This window comes from Pelophylax lessonae (assembly GCF_965119305.1).
Source record: "Pelophylax lessonae genome assembly, chromosome: 7".
In the NCBI taxonomy this organism is placed as follows: domain Eukaryota; kingdom Metazoa; phylum Chordata; class Amphibia; order Anura; family Ranidae; genus Pelophylax; species Pelophylax lessonae.
Window position 1 is genome coordinate 79,289,473 of NC_138774.1, and position 16,783 is coordinate 79,306,255.

The following is a 16,783-nucleotide window of genomic DNA, read 5'->3' on the forward strand; positions in this document are numbered from 1 at the left end:
CACACCAGACAGGTCAGGGATAAAGTTGTGGAGAAGTTTAAAGCAGGGTTAGGTTATAAAAAATATCCCAACTTTTGAACATCTCATGAAAGACTGGTCAATCCATCATCCGAAAATGAAAAGAGCATGGCACAACTGCAAACCTACCAGGACATGGCCGTCCACCTAAACTGCAGGCCAGGCAAAGAGAGCATTAATCAGAGAAGCAGAGACCCATGGTAACTCTGGAGGAGCTGAAGAGATCCACAGCCCAGGTGGGAGAATCTGTCCACAGAACAACCATTAGTCATACCCTCCACAAATCTGGACTTTATGGAAGAGTTACAAGAAGAAAGTCATTGTTGAAAGAAAGTCCTGTTTGCAGTTTGGGAGAAGCCATGAGGGGGGCACAGCAAATATGTGGAAGAAGGTGCTCTGGTCAGATGAGACCAAAATTAAACTTTTTGCCCTAAAAGCAAAACACTATGTGTGGCGGAAAACTAACACTGCACATCCCCTGAACACACCATCCCCACTGTGAAACATGGTGGTGACAGCATCATGTTGTGGGGATGATTTTCTTCAGCAGAAACAGGAAAGCTGGTCAGGGTTGATGGGAAGATGAATGGAGCCAAATACAGGGCAGTCTTTGAAAAAAAAGCCTGTTAGAGTCTGCAAAAGACTTGAGACTGATGCCCCATACACACGTGCAGATTATCTGCAGACTTTTGTCTGCAGACTTACCAAAACCATATAATATGAGGTCAAACCTAAACACTTTCAATTTGTATGCAATCCAGCAGGCCCTTGCACTACATAGAAAAGGTAAGTCTGCAGACAAAAGTCTGCAGATAATCTGCACGTGTGTATGGGGCATTAGGCGCAGGTTCACCTTCCAACAGGACAACGACCCTAAACATACAGCCAGAGCCACAATGGAATGGTTTAGCTCAAAGCATTTCATGTGTTAGAATGGCCCCGTCAAAGTCCAGACCTAAATCCAATTGAGAATTTGTGGCAGGACTTGAAAATTGCTGTGCACAGATGCTGTCCATCCAACCTGACAGAGCTTGAGCTATTTTGCAAAGAAGAATGGGCAAATATTTCACTCTTTAGATGTGCAAAGCTGATAGAGAAATACCAAAAAAGACTTGCAGCTGTAATTGGAGTGAAAGGTGGTTCTATAAAGTATTGACTCAGGGGGCTGAATACAAATGCACGCCACACTTTTCGCATATTTTATCCAAAACATTTTGAAAACGATTTATCATTTTCCTTCCACTTCACAATTATGTGCCACTTTGTGTTGGTCTATCACATAAAATCCCAATAAAATACATTTATGTTTTTGGTTGTAACATGACAAAATATGGAAAAATGCAAGGGGTATGAATACATTTTCAGGGCACTGTAATATAAGGTTCATTTGGGCTTTAAACTGAATATTCAGGCTCACAAACAGTATGTAAAACTCACTAAGGAAGCAAATATACATCTTATATTAAAAAAACTGCAACATTTTAGTTTAAGATTCAGATTTTTTTATTGTTCAAATTTTTGCAAAAGCTCTATTGAACTTTCAGAAAAAATAAGCTAAATACAGATCTGGTCCATCAAAATGGAAGGCTTGCCAAATTTTACAGTTACCTTTCTTTATTAAAAAAAAAAAACAGCCAAAGCCCAAGTCGTGGGGGTAAAAAAGCCTGCCCCCTGCCAGCAGCTGCAAAGAGGGGAAGCAGTGATCCCTGCGAAGAATTCTGACCCACCTTCTGCTGAGTCAGAGCTGTTCAATTAAAGGGGAACATGAGCTCTAATAATTAAAGGGGAACATGAGCTCTAATAATTAAAGGTCTACAGGCTTCAATAGGAGGTGCGTCCGACCTCTGCAATGAAGTTACTGCTTCCCCAAAGAAATCAAGGGTCCCTGTCTGTAGCTGCTCAGGTTGTGGCTGTTTTAGCTGATTTAAACTGAAGAATAAATTTGGCTTTAAAGTAGAAACAAGGAGTCTGCCATTGCTGGTTTTCTACTTTAAAATTCTGCGTTGTAGATGGGTTGCTCTGTCCCACATAATGACTGCTTTAACTTTGTTCAGGTAATAGGTGAAGTTTAATTTATAGGGACAGACACAGAATTCTACTTTAATGAGCACTGACAGAGCCCAGTATTTATTATAGGAACATTTTATAGCTGCTGCTGTTGTATCAAATTACTAAAGTCCAATGGACTCCCTAAAGAACCGTCATAAAGTCTGACTGAAAACAAATTCAGACTGAAAAACATTAATAGAATCTATCCTGTAATGAATCTAAGACACGCCAAAACTGCAGATAGTGTACAGCAGAGCTGCATGCACTTTGCTACTTATTCTGGTTCAATACAAACTTATCACTGGGGTATAAAACCTTAGATAGATCCAATTGCACTGAGCAATCACTGATAACTACCCTGCCCCATTTTAAAGGAGAATTTCATCAGTGACAAATTAGAGACAGGTTTGTCATCCGTCAGTAAATTTACTGATAGTGTTTTTTACAGCTGTCAGTAGATGTCTGTTAGAGAAATTTTATGCCAATAAAAAGCAGTCCTTTTTTTAGGCAGGTTAGTGTTGGCAAGTGTAAGAAAGAACCCCTTGAAAGCTTAATGCAGCACCAGCAACCACTTATCCAGGCAGAGTTTGAAGTCAGGTGGGACAATATTTAAATAGCAGGCTGGAGCCGGTGGCGGAAGGAGCAGACAACCGCATTTGTCGATCCTGATCCTCTAGTGCTGGCTGCGGAGTGATCTCAACTGTGCTCTGCCTGGCACCTCACTGCATAGATAGGTAGTTGGAATCTGGGGCTTGTCTGGTGGCAATAGCTCCTAATGCCTGTGCCCTTGGCCCCGTGTTCCCAGCAGCTACACTACACTCTCCTCCTGAGTAACTTATCCTGCTCTTCTGCAGCTGCAGTTCTCTATCAGGTATTGTCAAGGAGGGTGGTGTGAGGGCTATTTGAGGGAAAAGGGGGGACACCTGAACCCTGCACTCTGTATGCAGCGCACCCCTGAACTCTGCATTCTGTACACAGCGCACCCCTTAACCCTGTATTCTGTAAGCAGCACACCCCTGAACCTTGCATTCAGTATGCAGCACACCCCTAAACCCTGCATTCTGTACGCAGCACACCCCTGAACCCTACATTCTGTATGCAATGCACCCCTACACCTTGCATTCTGTATGCAGCGCACCCTTTAACCCGGCACTCTGTATGCAGCACACCCCTGAACCCTACATTCTGTACACAGTGCACCCCTGAACCCTACTTTCTGTATGCAGTGCACCCTTTAACCCTGCACTCTGTATGCAGCACACCCCTGAATCCTGCACTCTGTATGTAGCACACACTTTACTCTGTACCTGTACTCTTTACTTAATTCACACGCCTGGTATTTAATGCCCCTTTAAGACTCTCCCACTGTTAGTGCAGGAGGTGATACTTCTGCCTTCTGACTGTTTTTTTTTTTCCCAGCCAAATGAGAATTTTGCATTGAAATACTGTCACAACCACAAGCCAAGCATTTGGCTTGTGGCTACTGCACAGCCACAATGAGCTCAACAGGCAAATTTGACAGGCGATGTGTTGCTGCCTGTGAAACTTGACATGTCTAGTTAAAATTGCCACAGTATGAAGCTAAGCATCAAGGCCATAGCAATGTGTACTCACTCACTCTGTAAATTTTCCATGTTCTGTAACTAAAAAAAATTTGCGAGAAGTTGGTAACCCAGGTAAGGGGACATAGCCTAGGGCCTAAGTTGGACATAAAATGAATGGTTTTTGGGAAGATTCACAGAATAGATTTTGAATCCAGTTACTATGTGATGTACAAGGCTTATAAAGTAAACCAAAAAATGTAATTTATCTTCCATGAGTTGGCCAAATCTTCCTTCTTTTGAGTATCTCACATACTCCCCCTTCCTAGACACTGCAGCTCAGAGGGTTTCAGCAACAGAGGCAGTGCTGTCAATCCAGAAAGCAGTGGGCATGACTAGGTGTGGCCAGGTGACTGTGACTTACAAACTACAGGCTTGTGAATCAGCAGTGACAATATCCATAGCCACACTCCCCGCAACATTTTTTAATGACACTGTAATGCAAGAAGGCACAGTCTGAATTCAGAAGCAGTTCAGGATTGTTGTGACACCATCAGAAGAAGCTGCATTATATGGACTTTACTGGAGGCATCAACAGATGTCTGTGGGACTTTAAAGGAGAGATAAAAATAAAACTGCAAATGCATACGGACTTATACTTTCCGCAAGCACTTACATTTTAATAACGGGCCATAGTTCTTCTTTAATCAGTTAAGTCCGTTCAAAGTTAACAAATGAAAGAACACAATTGTGATTGTTTTATATGACTCTTGAGTACTATGCATTATTATTTACCGCCAGTAGTTTCAGGCACCCAGGATGCTTACATTGAAAACAGACTTATTAGCATATTGGAGTTGCTGTCACCACCAAAAAAGGAAAGTATTATTTCAGGTTGGTTGTATGTCCAAAACCAAAAATAAATTTGTATTTATTGCAGATGAGCAGCCCTTAGATGTGGTGGCTACGCTAGTTTTCTATTCTTCAGGCAAGGTAGATTTTCTGCAAATACAGAAACATATCTGTAGATCCTGCCCTTGCAATTCCCAGTTCACCAAACTGAAATCTCAAACAATGTTATCAGCCTTCCAAACTAAATTCTGTGAAACACAAAATAATTTACCCTTTGTAGTAGAGCTGAGAGGGGGGATGTTTGTAGTCCAGATAAGAAGAACAGTCTAAGACAAGGATCCTCAAACTACAGCCCGACAGCTGTTGCGGAACTACACATCCCATGAGGCATTGTAAAACTCTGACATTCACAGACATGACTAGGCATGATGGGAATTGTAGTTCCTGAACAACTGGAGGGCCATAGTCTGAAGACCCCTGGTCTAAGTTAACAACACTGCCCCTCCATAGATACAGTACAGTGAGGACAGTGAGAACTAGGACAGAAAATGTGATACTAGCAGGATCACCCAGGTGAAAATAAATGAAGAAAAACACGAATGCTGCCACCACACCTAAGGAATGTTAAGATGCAATATATTACAATTTTATTTTGGGGTTTAGATACATTTTAAGGCCTAATTCACACCTCATTTCGATGTCGACTGGCATTTGCCCCATTTATATGGGGCATTAAGAGTTAAGCCAGAAGTCATTATCTACCTACCTGTTCAAGATTAGTGACTCAAACCACTGAATAAAGAGGGACAGGATGAAATCCAGGCAACTTGCACTTTCAGAATGAGAAGTCAGTCTCCTCTTTTCTTTCTTACCCTAGGGCCCGATTCACACCTATGCATTTTATAGTGCTTTTTGCATTTTACAGATTTGCACTACAGAACGTGTTCCATAGGAAACAATGTAAAATGGACTGTAGTGCATTTCTGCAAAATGCAAAAAGCACTAAAAATGCATAGGTGTGAATCGGGCCCTAAGGTAAGAAACAAAAGAGGAGACTGACTTCTCATTCTGAAAGTGCAAGTTGCCTGGATTTCATCCTGTCCCTCTTTATTCAGTGGTTTGAGTCACTAATCTTGAACAGGTATGTAGATAATGACTTCTGGCTTGACTCTTAATGCCCCGTATAAATGGGGCAAATGCCAGTCGACATCGGCCAGTTGAAAAAATAATGGCTGACATTTAGCCTGTGTGTATGGCACCCTGTCCAACAGAAGCTGGGAGTTTGGAAAACCAGTAGCCGACCGCCTCCCGAATGGCGCTCTCGCCAGTGGTGGAGAGCCCTGATTGCAGTGTTCTGGTTGGGGGGCTGTCCCCCTGTCATAACACAACAGCTCAGCAGGGGAGATCGCTGTACCAACATCTGGTCATTGGTACAGTGGCTCTGACTGGAGCTGAAAGTTTTTTTTTTTTCAATTTAATGGAAAAAACTAATAGTGTGTACCAGGCTTTACTTTCCTGATATGAACATTTGTTTCTGGTCAGTGGCTGAGAACGTATCAAAACCAGAAGGTCAATATGAGAGCCAGGCAACTAACAGAGGATGGACAGTTAAGACAGCTCAATGTTTTTCAAAGCAAAGGGCAAAAGTATATGGGCAAATGTACCCCATCCCATTCTCATAATTGAAAGAAGGAGTGTATATGTCACCTAAGCAGCAACATGGCCACAGATTGGATTGAACATCTGTAGCCCAGAAAATAGAGGACTTGGGAGCTGGTGTAACCTGGGAATTACAAAATAGTATTTGGGTACTTTTAGTATTTTTTATGTGGTTGGGCAATTCGATGGGTGAGGAAGGATAGCTTGAGATAGGCTTTAAATACTTTTCACCCATTAATGTTGACTTGTATTCTCACTGTCTCACCTCAGCTCTATGCTCCTCTCGTTCTTCCATTTCCTCCAGCTCCCTCTCTTCTTCCTCTTCTCTTTCTTCATGATTTCCAGGTCTACCATTGTGATGGTGTCTCTCCCTCTCCATTTCATCATCTTCTTGTCCATAGTAGTTCCTCTCCCTCTCCATATCTCCTTCTTCTGGGTGGTGGATGTGTCTCTTCTCTTCATGAGGATAACCATGCATGTGATTCTTGGAGTTTAAATATTTCAGACGTCTGTCTTCGGTCTCAAACTGGGCTGTTTCTTCTTGGCTGGGGTCCTCTGCCATTCTCCTTTGGGATCCTCTTTTTCTTTTTTCCCATTCGTCATGGTCCCCTTGGTACCACCCTTTGCTGTTCTCATGGTATCCTCTGCCATGATCTTCCTCTGAGCTGTCTTTCTCACTCTCATCACTAAATTTTCTTTTCTCCTTTCTCTTGGTGGCTGCAGCATCTCTGACCACATCCCCAGCTCTTTTTTCTTGACTGTCATTTCTCTTTACAGTTGGGCTTCTTTTGTCCTCCTCTTCCTCCAGCAGCTCCTTTGCTTTCTCCTCAGCTGATGCACCGTGCTCTTTCTGTTTCACCTCCACTTTTTCAATCTTCTCAAATTCTTCATTTTCTGTTCCCCTTTTTGATTGTGTATCTCTTTTAGGAGCAGGTACAGGACTTTCATTGGTTCTCTTTCGAAGTTCTTCTTCTTCGCTGCTTTCCCGTTCTTCATGCTGCTGTGACTTTTCTAAAGGTAGCATAAACACAAGCAGAACATAGGCAAGTGATGTTAGATGTCACAGCTGAGACCATCGATTTTAGATAACACCCATTACTGTACCTTATAATAACATTTTGTTGCTCTATGCAAGTAAAAAAGAAAATCAGAACTACCTTAAATTATATTATTGTTAGAAGAAGGATGAGTAGAAAGAATATTAAATTAAGCCTGCCATGCCCACCAAAATTTTAAAAAATATCATTATAGGTGAAGTGCAGATGGTACCAGGGTTTGTCTTCTGAAGACTTTCTTTATGTCTGGGGAAGATACTGGATCCTATTCACTGTCTGCATACAGGAAAAAAACAATGTCTGTTCCAAGGAGCCAGTGTTTTCCCTGGTCACAAAATTAATTTTAAGGCAAGTACTGTAAATGCATGCACTACAAGGTGCTTGAGGTTTACAATTAACCACTTGACCTCCGGAAGGTTTTACCCCCTACATGACCAGGACATTTTTTGTGATATGGCATTGCGTTACTTTAACTGAAAATTGTGCGGTCGTGGGACACTGTACCCAAATAAAATGTATGTCCTTTTTCCCCAAAGATAGAGCTTTCTTTTGGTGGCATTTGGTCACCTCTATGGTTTTTATTTTGTGCTCTATAAACTAAAAAATACCAAGTTAAAAAAAAACAATATTTTTTACTTTCTGCTATAAAACCCATCCAAAAAAAAAAAAAAAAATCACATTTCTTCATCAATTTATGCCAAAATGTATTCTGCTACATATTTTTGGTATAAAAAAAATCCCTAAAAGTATATATTGATTGGTTTGAATATATTTATGCAATTTCTATTTATATATATATATACACACACACACATATATATATATATATATATATATATATATAAGTATGATATACTGTTGGTATATCCCCTATGCGCCAATGGGCCACAAATGGACTAAGGAAAATGCATGCAGCTGCTATAGTAAAAGTGTGAGTGAGTGTATGAGAATAACCTTAGTAGGAAAGGTTATTCACGTCTCTTGAATTGCAATATTTGCACCAATTAGATATTTTTACATCTCATGCACTTTATATTGAACTGGAATATTTAAAACACTCAATCATTTATTTTATTTTATTTATTGTATTTACTTTGTATATAATTTGCTTTGAATCATATTTGCATTGTTTGCACTACAATATTTATGCACCTTATTCATAAGTAATTTCTGAAAGCATCAATAATACTAATATTAAGCAAGCGCTATAGGTAGCCTTTCCTAGTAAGGTTATTCACATACATATATATATTTTTTATACTAGTAATGGCGGCGATCAGCGACTTATTGCGGGACTGCAATATTGCGGCGGACAATTCGGACACCTAACTGACACTTTTTTGGGAACCTGTGACACCAAAACAGAGATCAGTGCTAAAAATATGCACTGTCTCTGTACTAATGACACTGGAAGGGAAGGGGTTAACATCTAGGGGGATCAAGGGGTTTAATGTGTGACCAACATGTTTTACTGTGTACTGTGTAAGGTTTTTTTACTAAGCAATTTGCTGTTTTTAACTTCCTGCTTTGCACATTGCTGCTGTCAGAAGAGAGCCCTGTGTTTGTTTACTTACACAGGGCTCTCTTCAATAATCTCTGGAGCTGATCGTCGTGTGACGGTGACCAATGAGCGGCTAGCACCTGCTGATTGCTTTGTGCTGCAGCCAATTGCAGCACAGCCGGGGTGGGGGGGGGCCCTCTCTGGCCTGTCACACGGATCACGTACTACACAGCGCAGGAAAGCCGCCTTTGCCGCTGTATATGTACTGTATACAGTTGGCAAGTGGTTAATATTTGTTTATACAATTTGGGGGACTTGAGAGACTTATGTTAACATGAAGAATATTATACATCATAGTTGTATAATATGAAAAGAGAGACCAGAAATGTTGAAAAGAGTGTAGATAATATGCAGTTATGGTCCAGAGATTGGCAATACTGCCAGGGGGTATATAAGATATGGGTGATAGTAAACAAGGCATTCTTCTTAATGAGTAACATAACATACATAATTCTTCATAGATGAATGGTCATAGATAATTGATTGTCTTAATTAGACCCAAAGTTGTTTCAAGGTGCCACATCCCTATATAGTCGTATCAAAAAGGTGAATTTGTGGCCTGGGATTTTTAATTGGCACCAAGATTACAAACAGTCAAATTAAAATTCACAATATTTATTAATAGAGTTTCTTAAAAGACACAATACTCTCTAAGGCTCCATTCACATATAGGCTTCTCGGATTGTGAATCATTGCAAATCACGGGACGCCCGTGCATTCCCGTGACTTGCAATGGCACCTCAAACGTGGCGTGATTTGGCCGCGATTGTCACCCAACGAATCGCGGTAAAATCGTGCAAACAGAATCGCTTGTCGCCCAAAAGAAGTTCTTGTACTTTTTTTTGGGGGCGATAGGCGTCCTGCGATTCTGCCCGCGATCCGAGACGCCTATATGTGACTGAAGTCTAACATTAAAAGACACCAAAAGAAAATGTACATAAATTCTAAACCATCATATACTGTTAACAGTACAGCACATCTTCAATGCTTACAGTTTACAAAAAAACATTAAGCATTGAAAATGTGTTGCACTATAAACAGTATATTGTTTTGAATTTATGTACATTTTCTTTTGGTGTCATTTAATATGTTAGAGTGTATTGTCTCTTTTAAGAAACAGTATTAATAAAATTTGGTTGTTTGTATTCTTGGTGCCAATTAAAAATCCCAGGCCAGGAATTCACCTTCTTGATGAATGGTCATAATAGCTAGTTCTAACGTACTTCAGCAGTTCCAAGACACTTCAGGAAAGAACCTTGGGTCCCAAAGCTATGACATTAAATAGTGGGTTTTATCTATGAACACTGAAGGCACATGGAGGAACTGATATCCCTGCTCTTATTACATTTACAGGACAACAATGGTTACCAACAGCTTTTACAACTCCAAGGTGCTAAAATGTAACCCCAGTATTGAAAAGGATGAGAAAGGGTCAGAGTCACGGTCAGCATTTTAATGCTGTCTGTATTCTAGTAGAGGAGAACATCCGTCACCTCCTATCCTAATAATTCCTTTAACTAGGATAGAACAGGAGTGTAATTTCCCCAAATGGAACAATAAAACAATATAAAAAAATGATTTTTATGTGATATGATAAATAAAATAAATGATATTTATTTTACATATCTAGGTTCTATATTCACATATATAAGGGTGATGCGCTAACACTATCACTTAAATGGACCAGCCTATGCTAGGATGTTGAGAAATTATACTTTATATATTTCTTTTTTCTTTCTTTTTCTTTCTTTCTTTTTCTTTTCTTTCTTTTTCTTCTATTATAGAATAATAGACTTTGATATTGTGATTATTATCTATTTTTTCTTTTTTTCTTCTTTTTCTGTATGATTTGTTGGTTTGCAAAATTGAATAAAAAGAGATTAAAAAAAAAATGAAAGTGGATATAACCCTTCCCAACTAGCATAAAAATAATATGCCATTTTAATGTTTTCTTAAGGTTTTATGAAAAAAAGGGGGGGGGGGGGGGAGTATACAACTCGTACACAAACAAAATAGAATCAAAATAGAGATAAGAAAAAGGACTGCAGCGCAGGTGGGTGATATCGGTATATCAATGGCGGGCATAACCAGAAAATATCATATTCTAATATCAACCTCAAACACGAAAACTTGTCTTTCCCACAGAGATAAACCACCCTATCAGGGCTTTCAGAAAGCCCATGTGGGGGACACAAAAAACAAAATGGCTCAACATTTCCATATCCCAACGGTCAGCCGACGTGGGTCACAATCGCTTTTTAGTACAGTACTCCATACCAAATAGCAAATATGGAAACCTTAGAAGTCTAAAGTAGAAAAGAGAAAAAAAAAAGGAGGGGTGGAGAAGTCAGAGGAAAACTGCCCAAGAGGTCAGTCAGAGAGCCCACTGCCCCGATCCGCACTCTTCAAGTGTCTGAAGGTTGAAAGTATTTAGGCCAAGGGTCCCACTCCCAAACACGATCAAACCTAGTGAATCTGTCTTTCAGCATACTGACCAGCTTTTCGTGTAACATGATCCAGGTCAGCTTACGTTTCATAACCGCCAAGCCTACTACTGGTTTCTTCCAGGCAGTGGCTATAGCGATTTTTGCAGCAAGAAACATAAAATAGATAAGAGTCGGGGGCGTGGCTTGGACATGACCGAGTGAGGACGCACTGCTCTTCGGCTCCCGCAGCTCGCCGCTTTTATAGCCTTACACCGGACTGACAGCCTGCTCCAACTTCTCCTGAACCCCCATGTCACAACGCAGGAGGGCCCAGTCCCAGCCTCGGGGCTCAGGGAGATCGTCCAAGACCTCCATCAGCTCCTTTTTTACGGAGGATCGGGGCCAGCGTGCAGGCCCCTCCAAGATGGCGCCGGACCGCGACTCGCGGGAAGCCACTGCTCCTACGGCTGACGGCTGCTCCCAACCCGAAGCGTCTCCTATCCCTTCGCCCGTGCTGGTGAGTGACACTGCACCCCCACCCTCCCCGGGGTCCTCCGCTTCCCCCGACCGGGGCTCTGACGTTCCAGACCTCCTTGGGGATAGGGATCTGCGCCAGCACATTTGGGCCCTCCCGACTAAGGCTGATCTTGACCGCTTTGCTAGCCGGGTGGAGACAGCCTTCAAGCAGGACATTGAGCAGCTGAAGACCGACACAGCCCATTTGGGTTCCCGGCTGGAATCCCTGGAACAGAAGGTTGAAGACTCCCTTCCTGTGCTGACGCAGTTCCAGGAGCGGTTTAGGGCACAGGATCAGCGCATTGAGGCTCTACTTTGCCAAATGGATGATCAGGAGAACCGCAGCCGCAGATCTAATATCAGGATCAGAGGGATGCCGGAGGCAACTGCTGCCAAAGACATTGTTCCCACCTTACAGGATATCTTCCGGGAGATCCTGGATTTGCCTGCGGCGGCCCCTATGGAGATCGACAGGGCCCACCGGGCGCTCCGTCCGCCATCGCAAGACGCTGACAATCCCAGGGACATCATTTGTAAACTCCACCGTTATGTTATTAAAGAGCAGATCATGCAGAAGATGCGCAGACGCCCTTTCTTTGAATTTGATGGAGCCTGCTTGTTTTTCTATCAGGATCTCTCTAGACGCACCCTTATGCAAAGATGCTCTCTCCAGCCTCTATTGGAATCCCTGAGGGCCGCAGGAGCTACGTATCGTTGGGGCTTTCCTTTTAGCCTCCAATCGGAGCACAATGGTAAATCTGCAATACTGCGCACGAAAGATGATCTCCCTGGCTTTCTATCCCGCCTGGATTTGGGCCCTGTGGACTTTGTGGACTGGCGTCAAGACCTCAATGTGGTTGTCCCGCAGCAGAATGGTCCCTGGCTCCCTGCTCGGGCTCGGAAGGGCTCTCGGGGTCGCAAGCGCCGATCGGGCGGGGCTTCCCCTGGCCCGGCTCCCCGGGGTGACCAGGCCTAAACTCTTATCCTAGTGACTGTCTGCCCCCGCTCCGCTCTCTGCCTCTCGTTTGGGTGGGCCTCCTCCTGAGGCTTTCCTGTGACTGCTGCTGGAATTGGTTTGCTTGGGGGAGGGGGTAGGGGGGTTTATTTTCCTTTGTGGGGTTCGTTATTCATTTCATGATTCCCGGTTTATTTTTTGCACTGTTTTTGCGGGGGCTGTACAGGCTCCTGCTCCTCGTGTCTGACTGCACTTCTCCTGTAGGCCATATCCCTGTCCCTACGGGGCCTTGGGAGTTTGCCCTATTTTGGGCACCATGGCTGGCTTCGGCGCCCCCCCCCCAGTGGGGGGTCCGCAGGGGGCAGCCATGTCACTGGACATGGGCCCGGGGGTGGGCTCCGCGCCCTCCTCCGACCCCATCGCCTGGCGTACTGCCCAGGTGGCCGTGTTTTTCATGGCCTTGTTGTTCATTGAATGTATGTTTATTTGTTCATGGTTTTTTCCTTTTTTTGGCTCTATAACTGTCTCTCTCTGCCTCCCTTTCCTCTTCCTTTTTTCCTCTCCATCCCCCTCCCCCTTCTTTTTCTTCCTCTCCCCTAGGTTCCGGTTTTTCCGCGCCTGGCTCCCTGTGTCTGCGGCAGCGCCCCTGGTGATCATGTGTCTGACATCATGGCTGAGGTTAAGGTAGTGTCCTACAATGTTCGTGGTCTCTGCTCCCCCAACAAACGCAGCCGTCTGTGGCTGGAACTGAAGCGACTTAAGGCGCAGGTGGTTTTTCTGCAGGAGACTCATTTCACGGCCGCATCTGCCCCCAAACTCCCGACCCACCTGTACCCCCAGTGGTTCTTGAGCCACTCCCCGGTATCTAAATCCCGGGGTACGGCTATTGCAATCCACAAGACCTGCCCCTTTCAGCCGACCGCTCACCTGACCGACCCACAGGGCCGTTTTGTGTTTCTTAAGGGAACCATCGGGGGCAAGACTTACACCTTCGCTACGTTGTATGCCCCTAACTCCCAGCAGATTTCCTTTATTGATAGGGTGCTGGAGCTATTGTCTGGTTTTCGCGAGGGTCGTCTGGTTCTTGGGGGGGATTTTAACGTGTCCCCGGACCCGTCGTTGGACGTGTCGGCGGGCCGCTCGGCGCATTCCTACGCTTTCTTACGGCACTTTCGCAAATCCTTCCAGGAGCACGCGTTGGTCGATAGCTGGCGTGTGCTCAACGCCTCCGCTCGCGATTATAGCTACTATTCCGCTGTCCACGATGTCTACACCCGGATCGACTTGCTGTTTGTCGATCAGGGTGCCTTAGACTCGCTCCTGGACTCCACGGTTGAGCAGATTACGATCTCTGACCACGCCCCCATTACCTTGCGCATGGCTCTGGCCCCGGTATCCGCAAAGCCCTGGTCCTGGAAACTCAATGAGAATTTACTGGATGACCCTCGGGTCTCCTCGGGGGTCGAGGAGACGCTCGCCCACTATTTTTCCGAAAACGCATCAGGGGAAGTTAGCGAAGGCATGGTGTGGGAGGGGCACAAGGCCGTAGTCCGGGGTTCCCTCATTGCCTGGGGTTCCAAGCTTAAGAAGGAAAGGCAGCTGGACTTTCAGCGGGTCCTCTCTGCATTGCAGCGTGCGGAACTGTCCCACAAGCGCACCTCTGCCCCTGCAGCTCTGGCGGAACTGACTGAGCTCCGTGCCACTTTTGCGAAACTGTTGGATCGCCAGATTACCCGTCGGCTTAGGTACATGGCACATCGGTACTACGAGTTCGGTAACAAATGCGGCAGGATGTTGGCCAGAGCGCTCCGGAAGCGCCGGCTCTCGGTCCATGTCGCCAAGCTGCACACACCGACGGGCACCCCGGTCTTTCACAGCTCTAGAATGGCGTCGATGTTTCGGGACTACTATGCGGCCCTGTATGACCTCTCTCCTGGCGGGGATGCGTCATCTTTGGCGCGTAGGCGCCGGGAGATAGATGAATACCTGTCGTCCGTGGGTTTGCCGGGTGTTTCCTCGGCCCAACGTGAGGTCTTGGAGGCCCCCATCACGGTAGACGAGTTACTAACCACGGTACGGTCTCTGCCGGACGGGAAGGCTCCCGGTCCGGACGGCTTCACCAAAGCGTATTATATCAGATATTTCCCCCTACTCCACAAGCACATGTGCGCCTTTTTCAACAAACTGGCTGAGGGGGGTAGCCTTCCTCGGGACATGTCCTTGGCGCACATTACGGTTCTACCCAAGGACGGCCGGGATCACACTGTACCCCAAAATTACCGCCCCATCTCGCTTTTGAACACGGACCTGAAGCTTTTTGCCAAGGTCCTGGCGAATAGGATGAAGTCTCTGATTCCCGACATCGTGCACCCGGATCAAACAGGGTTTGTGCTGGGGCGGGAGGCGAGGGACAACTCTGTCCGCGCCCTCCATCTTATTCACTGGGTCCGCACCCGGTCTCCCCAGCCCCCCTATCTACTGCTGTCGACGGATGCGGAGAAGGCTTTCGATCGAGTGGATTGGAGCTTTCTCACGGCCGTCCTAAAGCGATTGGATATAGGTCCCTGTATGCTGGGTTGGATCTCTGCCTTGTATCAGTCCCCAGTGGCCCAGGTTAGGGTCAATGGCAACCTCTCCGAGCCGTTCCCCATCCGAAATGGCACGCGACAGGGCTGCCCCTTGTCGCCCCTGCTATTTGCCCTGACCCTGGAGCCTTTGCTTTGCAGGGTGCGGGCGAATGTGAACATTAAGGGGGTCACGGTGGGCTCTTCGGAGCATAAGCTTTCCGCTTACGCGGACGATGTCCTGTTCCACGTGACGGACCCGGTCACCTCGCTGCCCAATCTGATGGCGGAACTCTCGGAGTATGGTAAAGTGTCCAACTTTCGGGTAAACTATTCTAAGTCAGAGATCCTACCCATCTCTATACCCCCGTCTATGGCGTCAGCGTTACGGTCCTCCTTCCCGTTTTCGTGGACGGTATCCACCATGAAATATTTGGGTGTCCATCTCACCCCCTCCCTGGACTCCCTATACGCTTCTAACTACGTCCCCTTGTTACGGCGGATTCGTGGAGATCTCGAGTCCTGGAATAAATCCTCCTTTACGTGGGTCGGCCGCACTAATATCCTTAAGATGGCGGTTCTCCCTAGAGTGTTGTTTCTCCTGCAGATGCTCCCTGTGCCGCTTCCCCGGCGTTTCTTCGCCGAATTGAAGAGCTTGTTTATTAACTTTTGTAACGGATCTTTGTACCCCAGGTGGGCACATCCGCCGGATCTGTGTCTCCTGTCCTCCAAACGCACCCACAGCCTGCAGAGAAGCCATATCCAGCCCTTAACCCCTCAATCACGAGACAATCCACACAGGTGTTGAGGGTTAACCATCCAGAGCTTAAACTGTTTATTACATTCCAAGACACAGTTTTACATACAGTTAGGGAAACTCCCCTTAGCCTTTCCACAGAAGGGGGGGAAGGGAACCAACCAATGAGAACTGAACATTTGTACATTTGAAACAAGCAGTCTTAATACACACCCCCTGCGGAGAGATGTCTCCAACTCAGACCATTGTCTGCCATGAATCCACACACTTAGACACAGAAACAGGAGGGGGGGGGGGGGGGATGGGTTGTAACATTACATTACATTAACTCAATGCCATGAGTCAGTTGTTCAGAGGATGAATAAAGGGAAAATAAAATGCAATGTCCCAAACTCATAAGAAAATGACACAAAGGGGTTTACAATCCAGGGACAGGGTGATCCGTCACCCATAGTGACGGCTAGTACCGTCACATCTCTTCCCCCCAAAGGTAGACTAATCCAGGTACTAGACCTCCAACTGGTCTGTGCCTGAATTAGTCGGGTAACAAATCCCAAAGAGTCAATGTCTGTTTGCCTGGATAATTCGTCGGCGCTGCCGTTTTGCTTCCCAGGGCAGTAGTGGACGGTAAAGTCAAAAGGCTGCAGCGCCAAACTCCAGTATCTTCTGGCCCATAGTCTGTCGGTAGGAGGCTTGCGCACAGTCCCCTCCAAAACACACAGTGACAGTGGGTTCTGTCACATTTCTCCCCTTTTAAAAACAGGCTAACGAGGTTCCTGACCCTCAACTGGTCTGGACCTGCGTTAGTCACAAACTTCCACCCCAGGCAA

At 45.3% G+C, this 16,783-nt stretch overlaps 1 protein-coding gene across 1 annotated transcript in view; it reads right to left on the reverse strand.

Annotated features, from left to right (window-relative positions):
- CCER2 (coiled-coil glutamate rich protein 2) overlaps positions 1-16,783 on the reverse strand; it is a 31,977-nt gene that overhangs the window by 2,957 nt on the left and 12,237 nt on the right. The window contains exon 5 of the mRNA XM_082262919.1: positions 6,385-7,130. Coding sequence (XP_082119045.1) covers positions 6,385-7,130 — 746 coding nt within the window. The remainder of the gene's footprint in view (positions 1-6,384; positions 7,131-16,783) is intronic.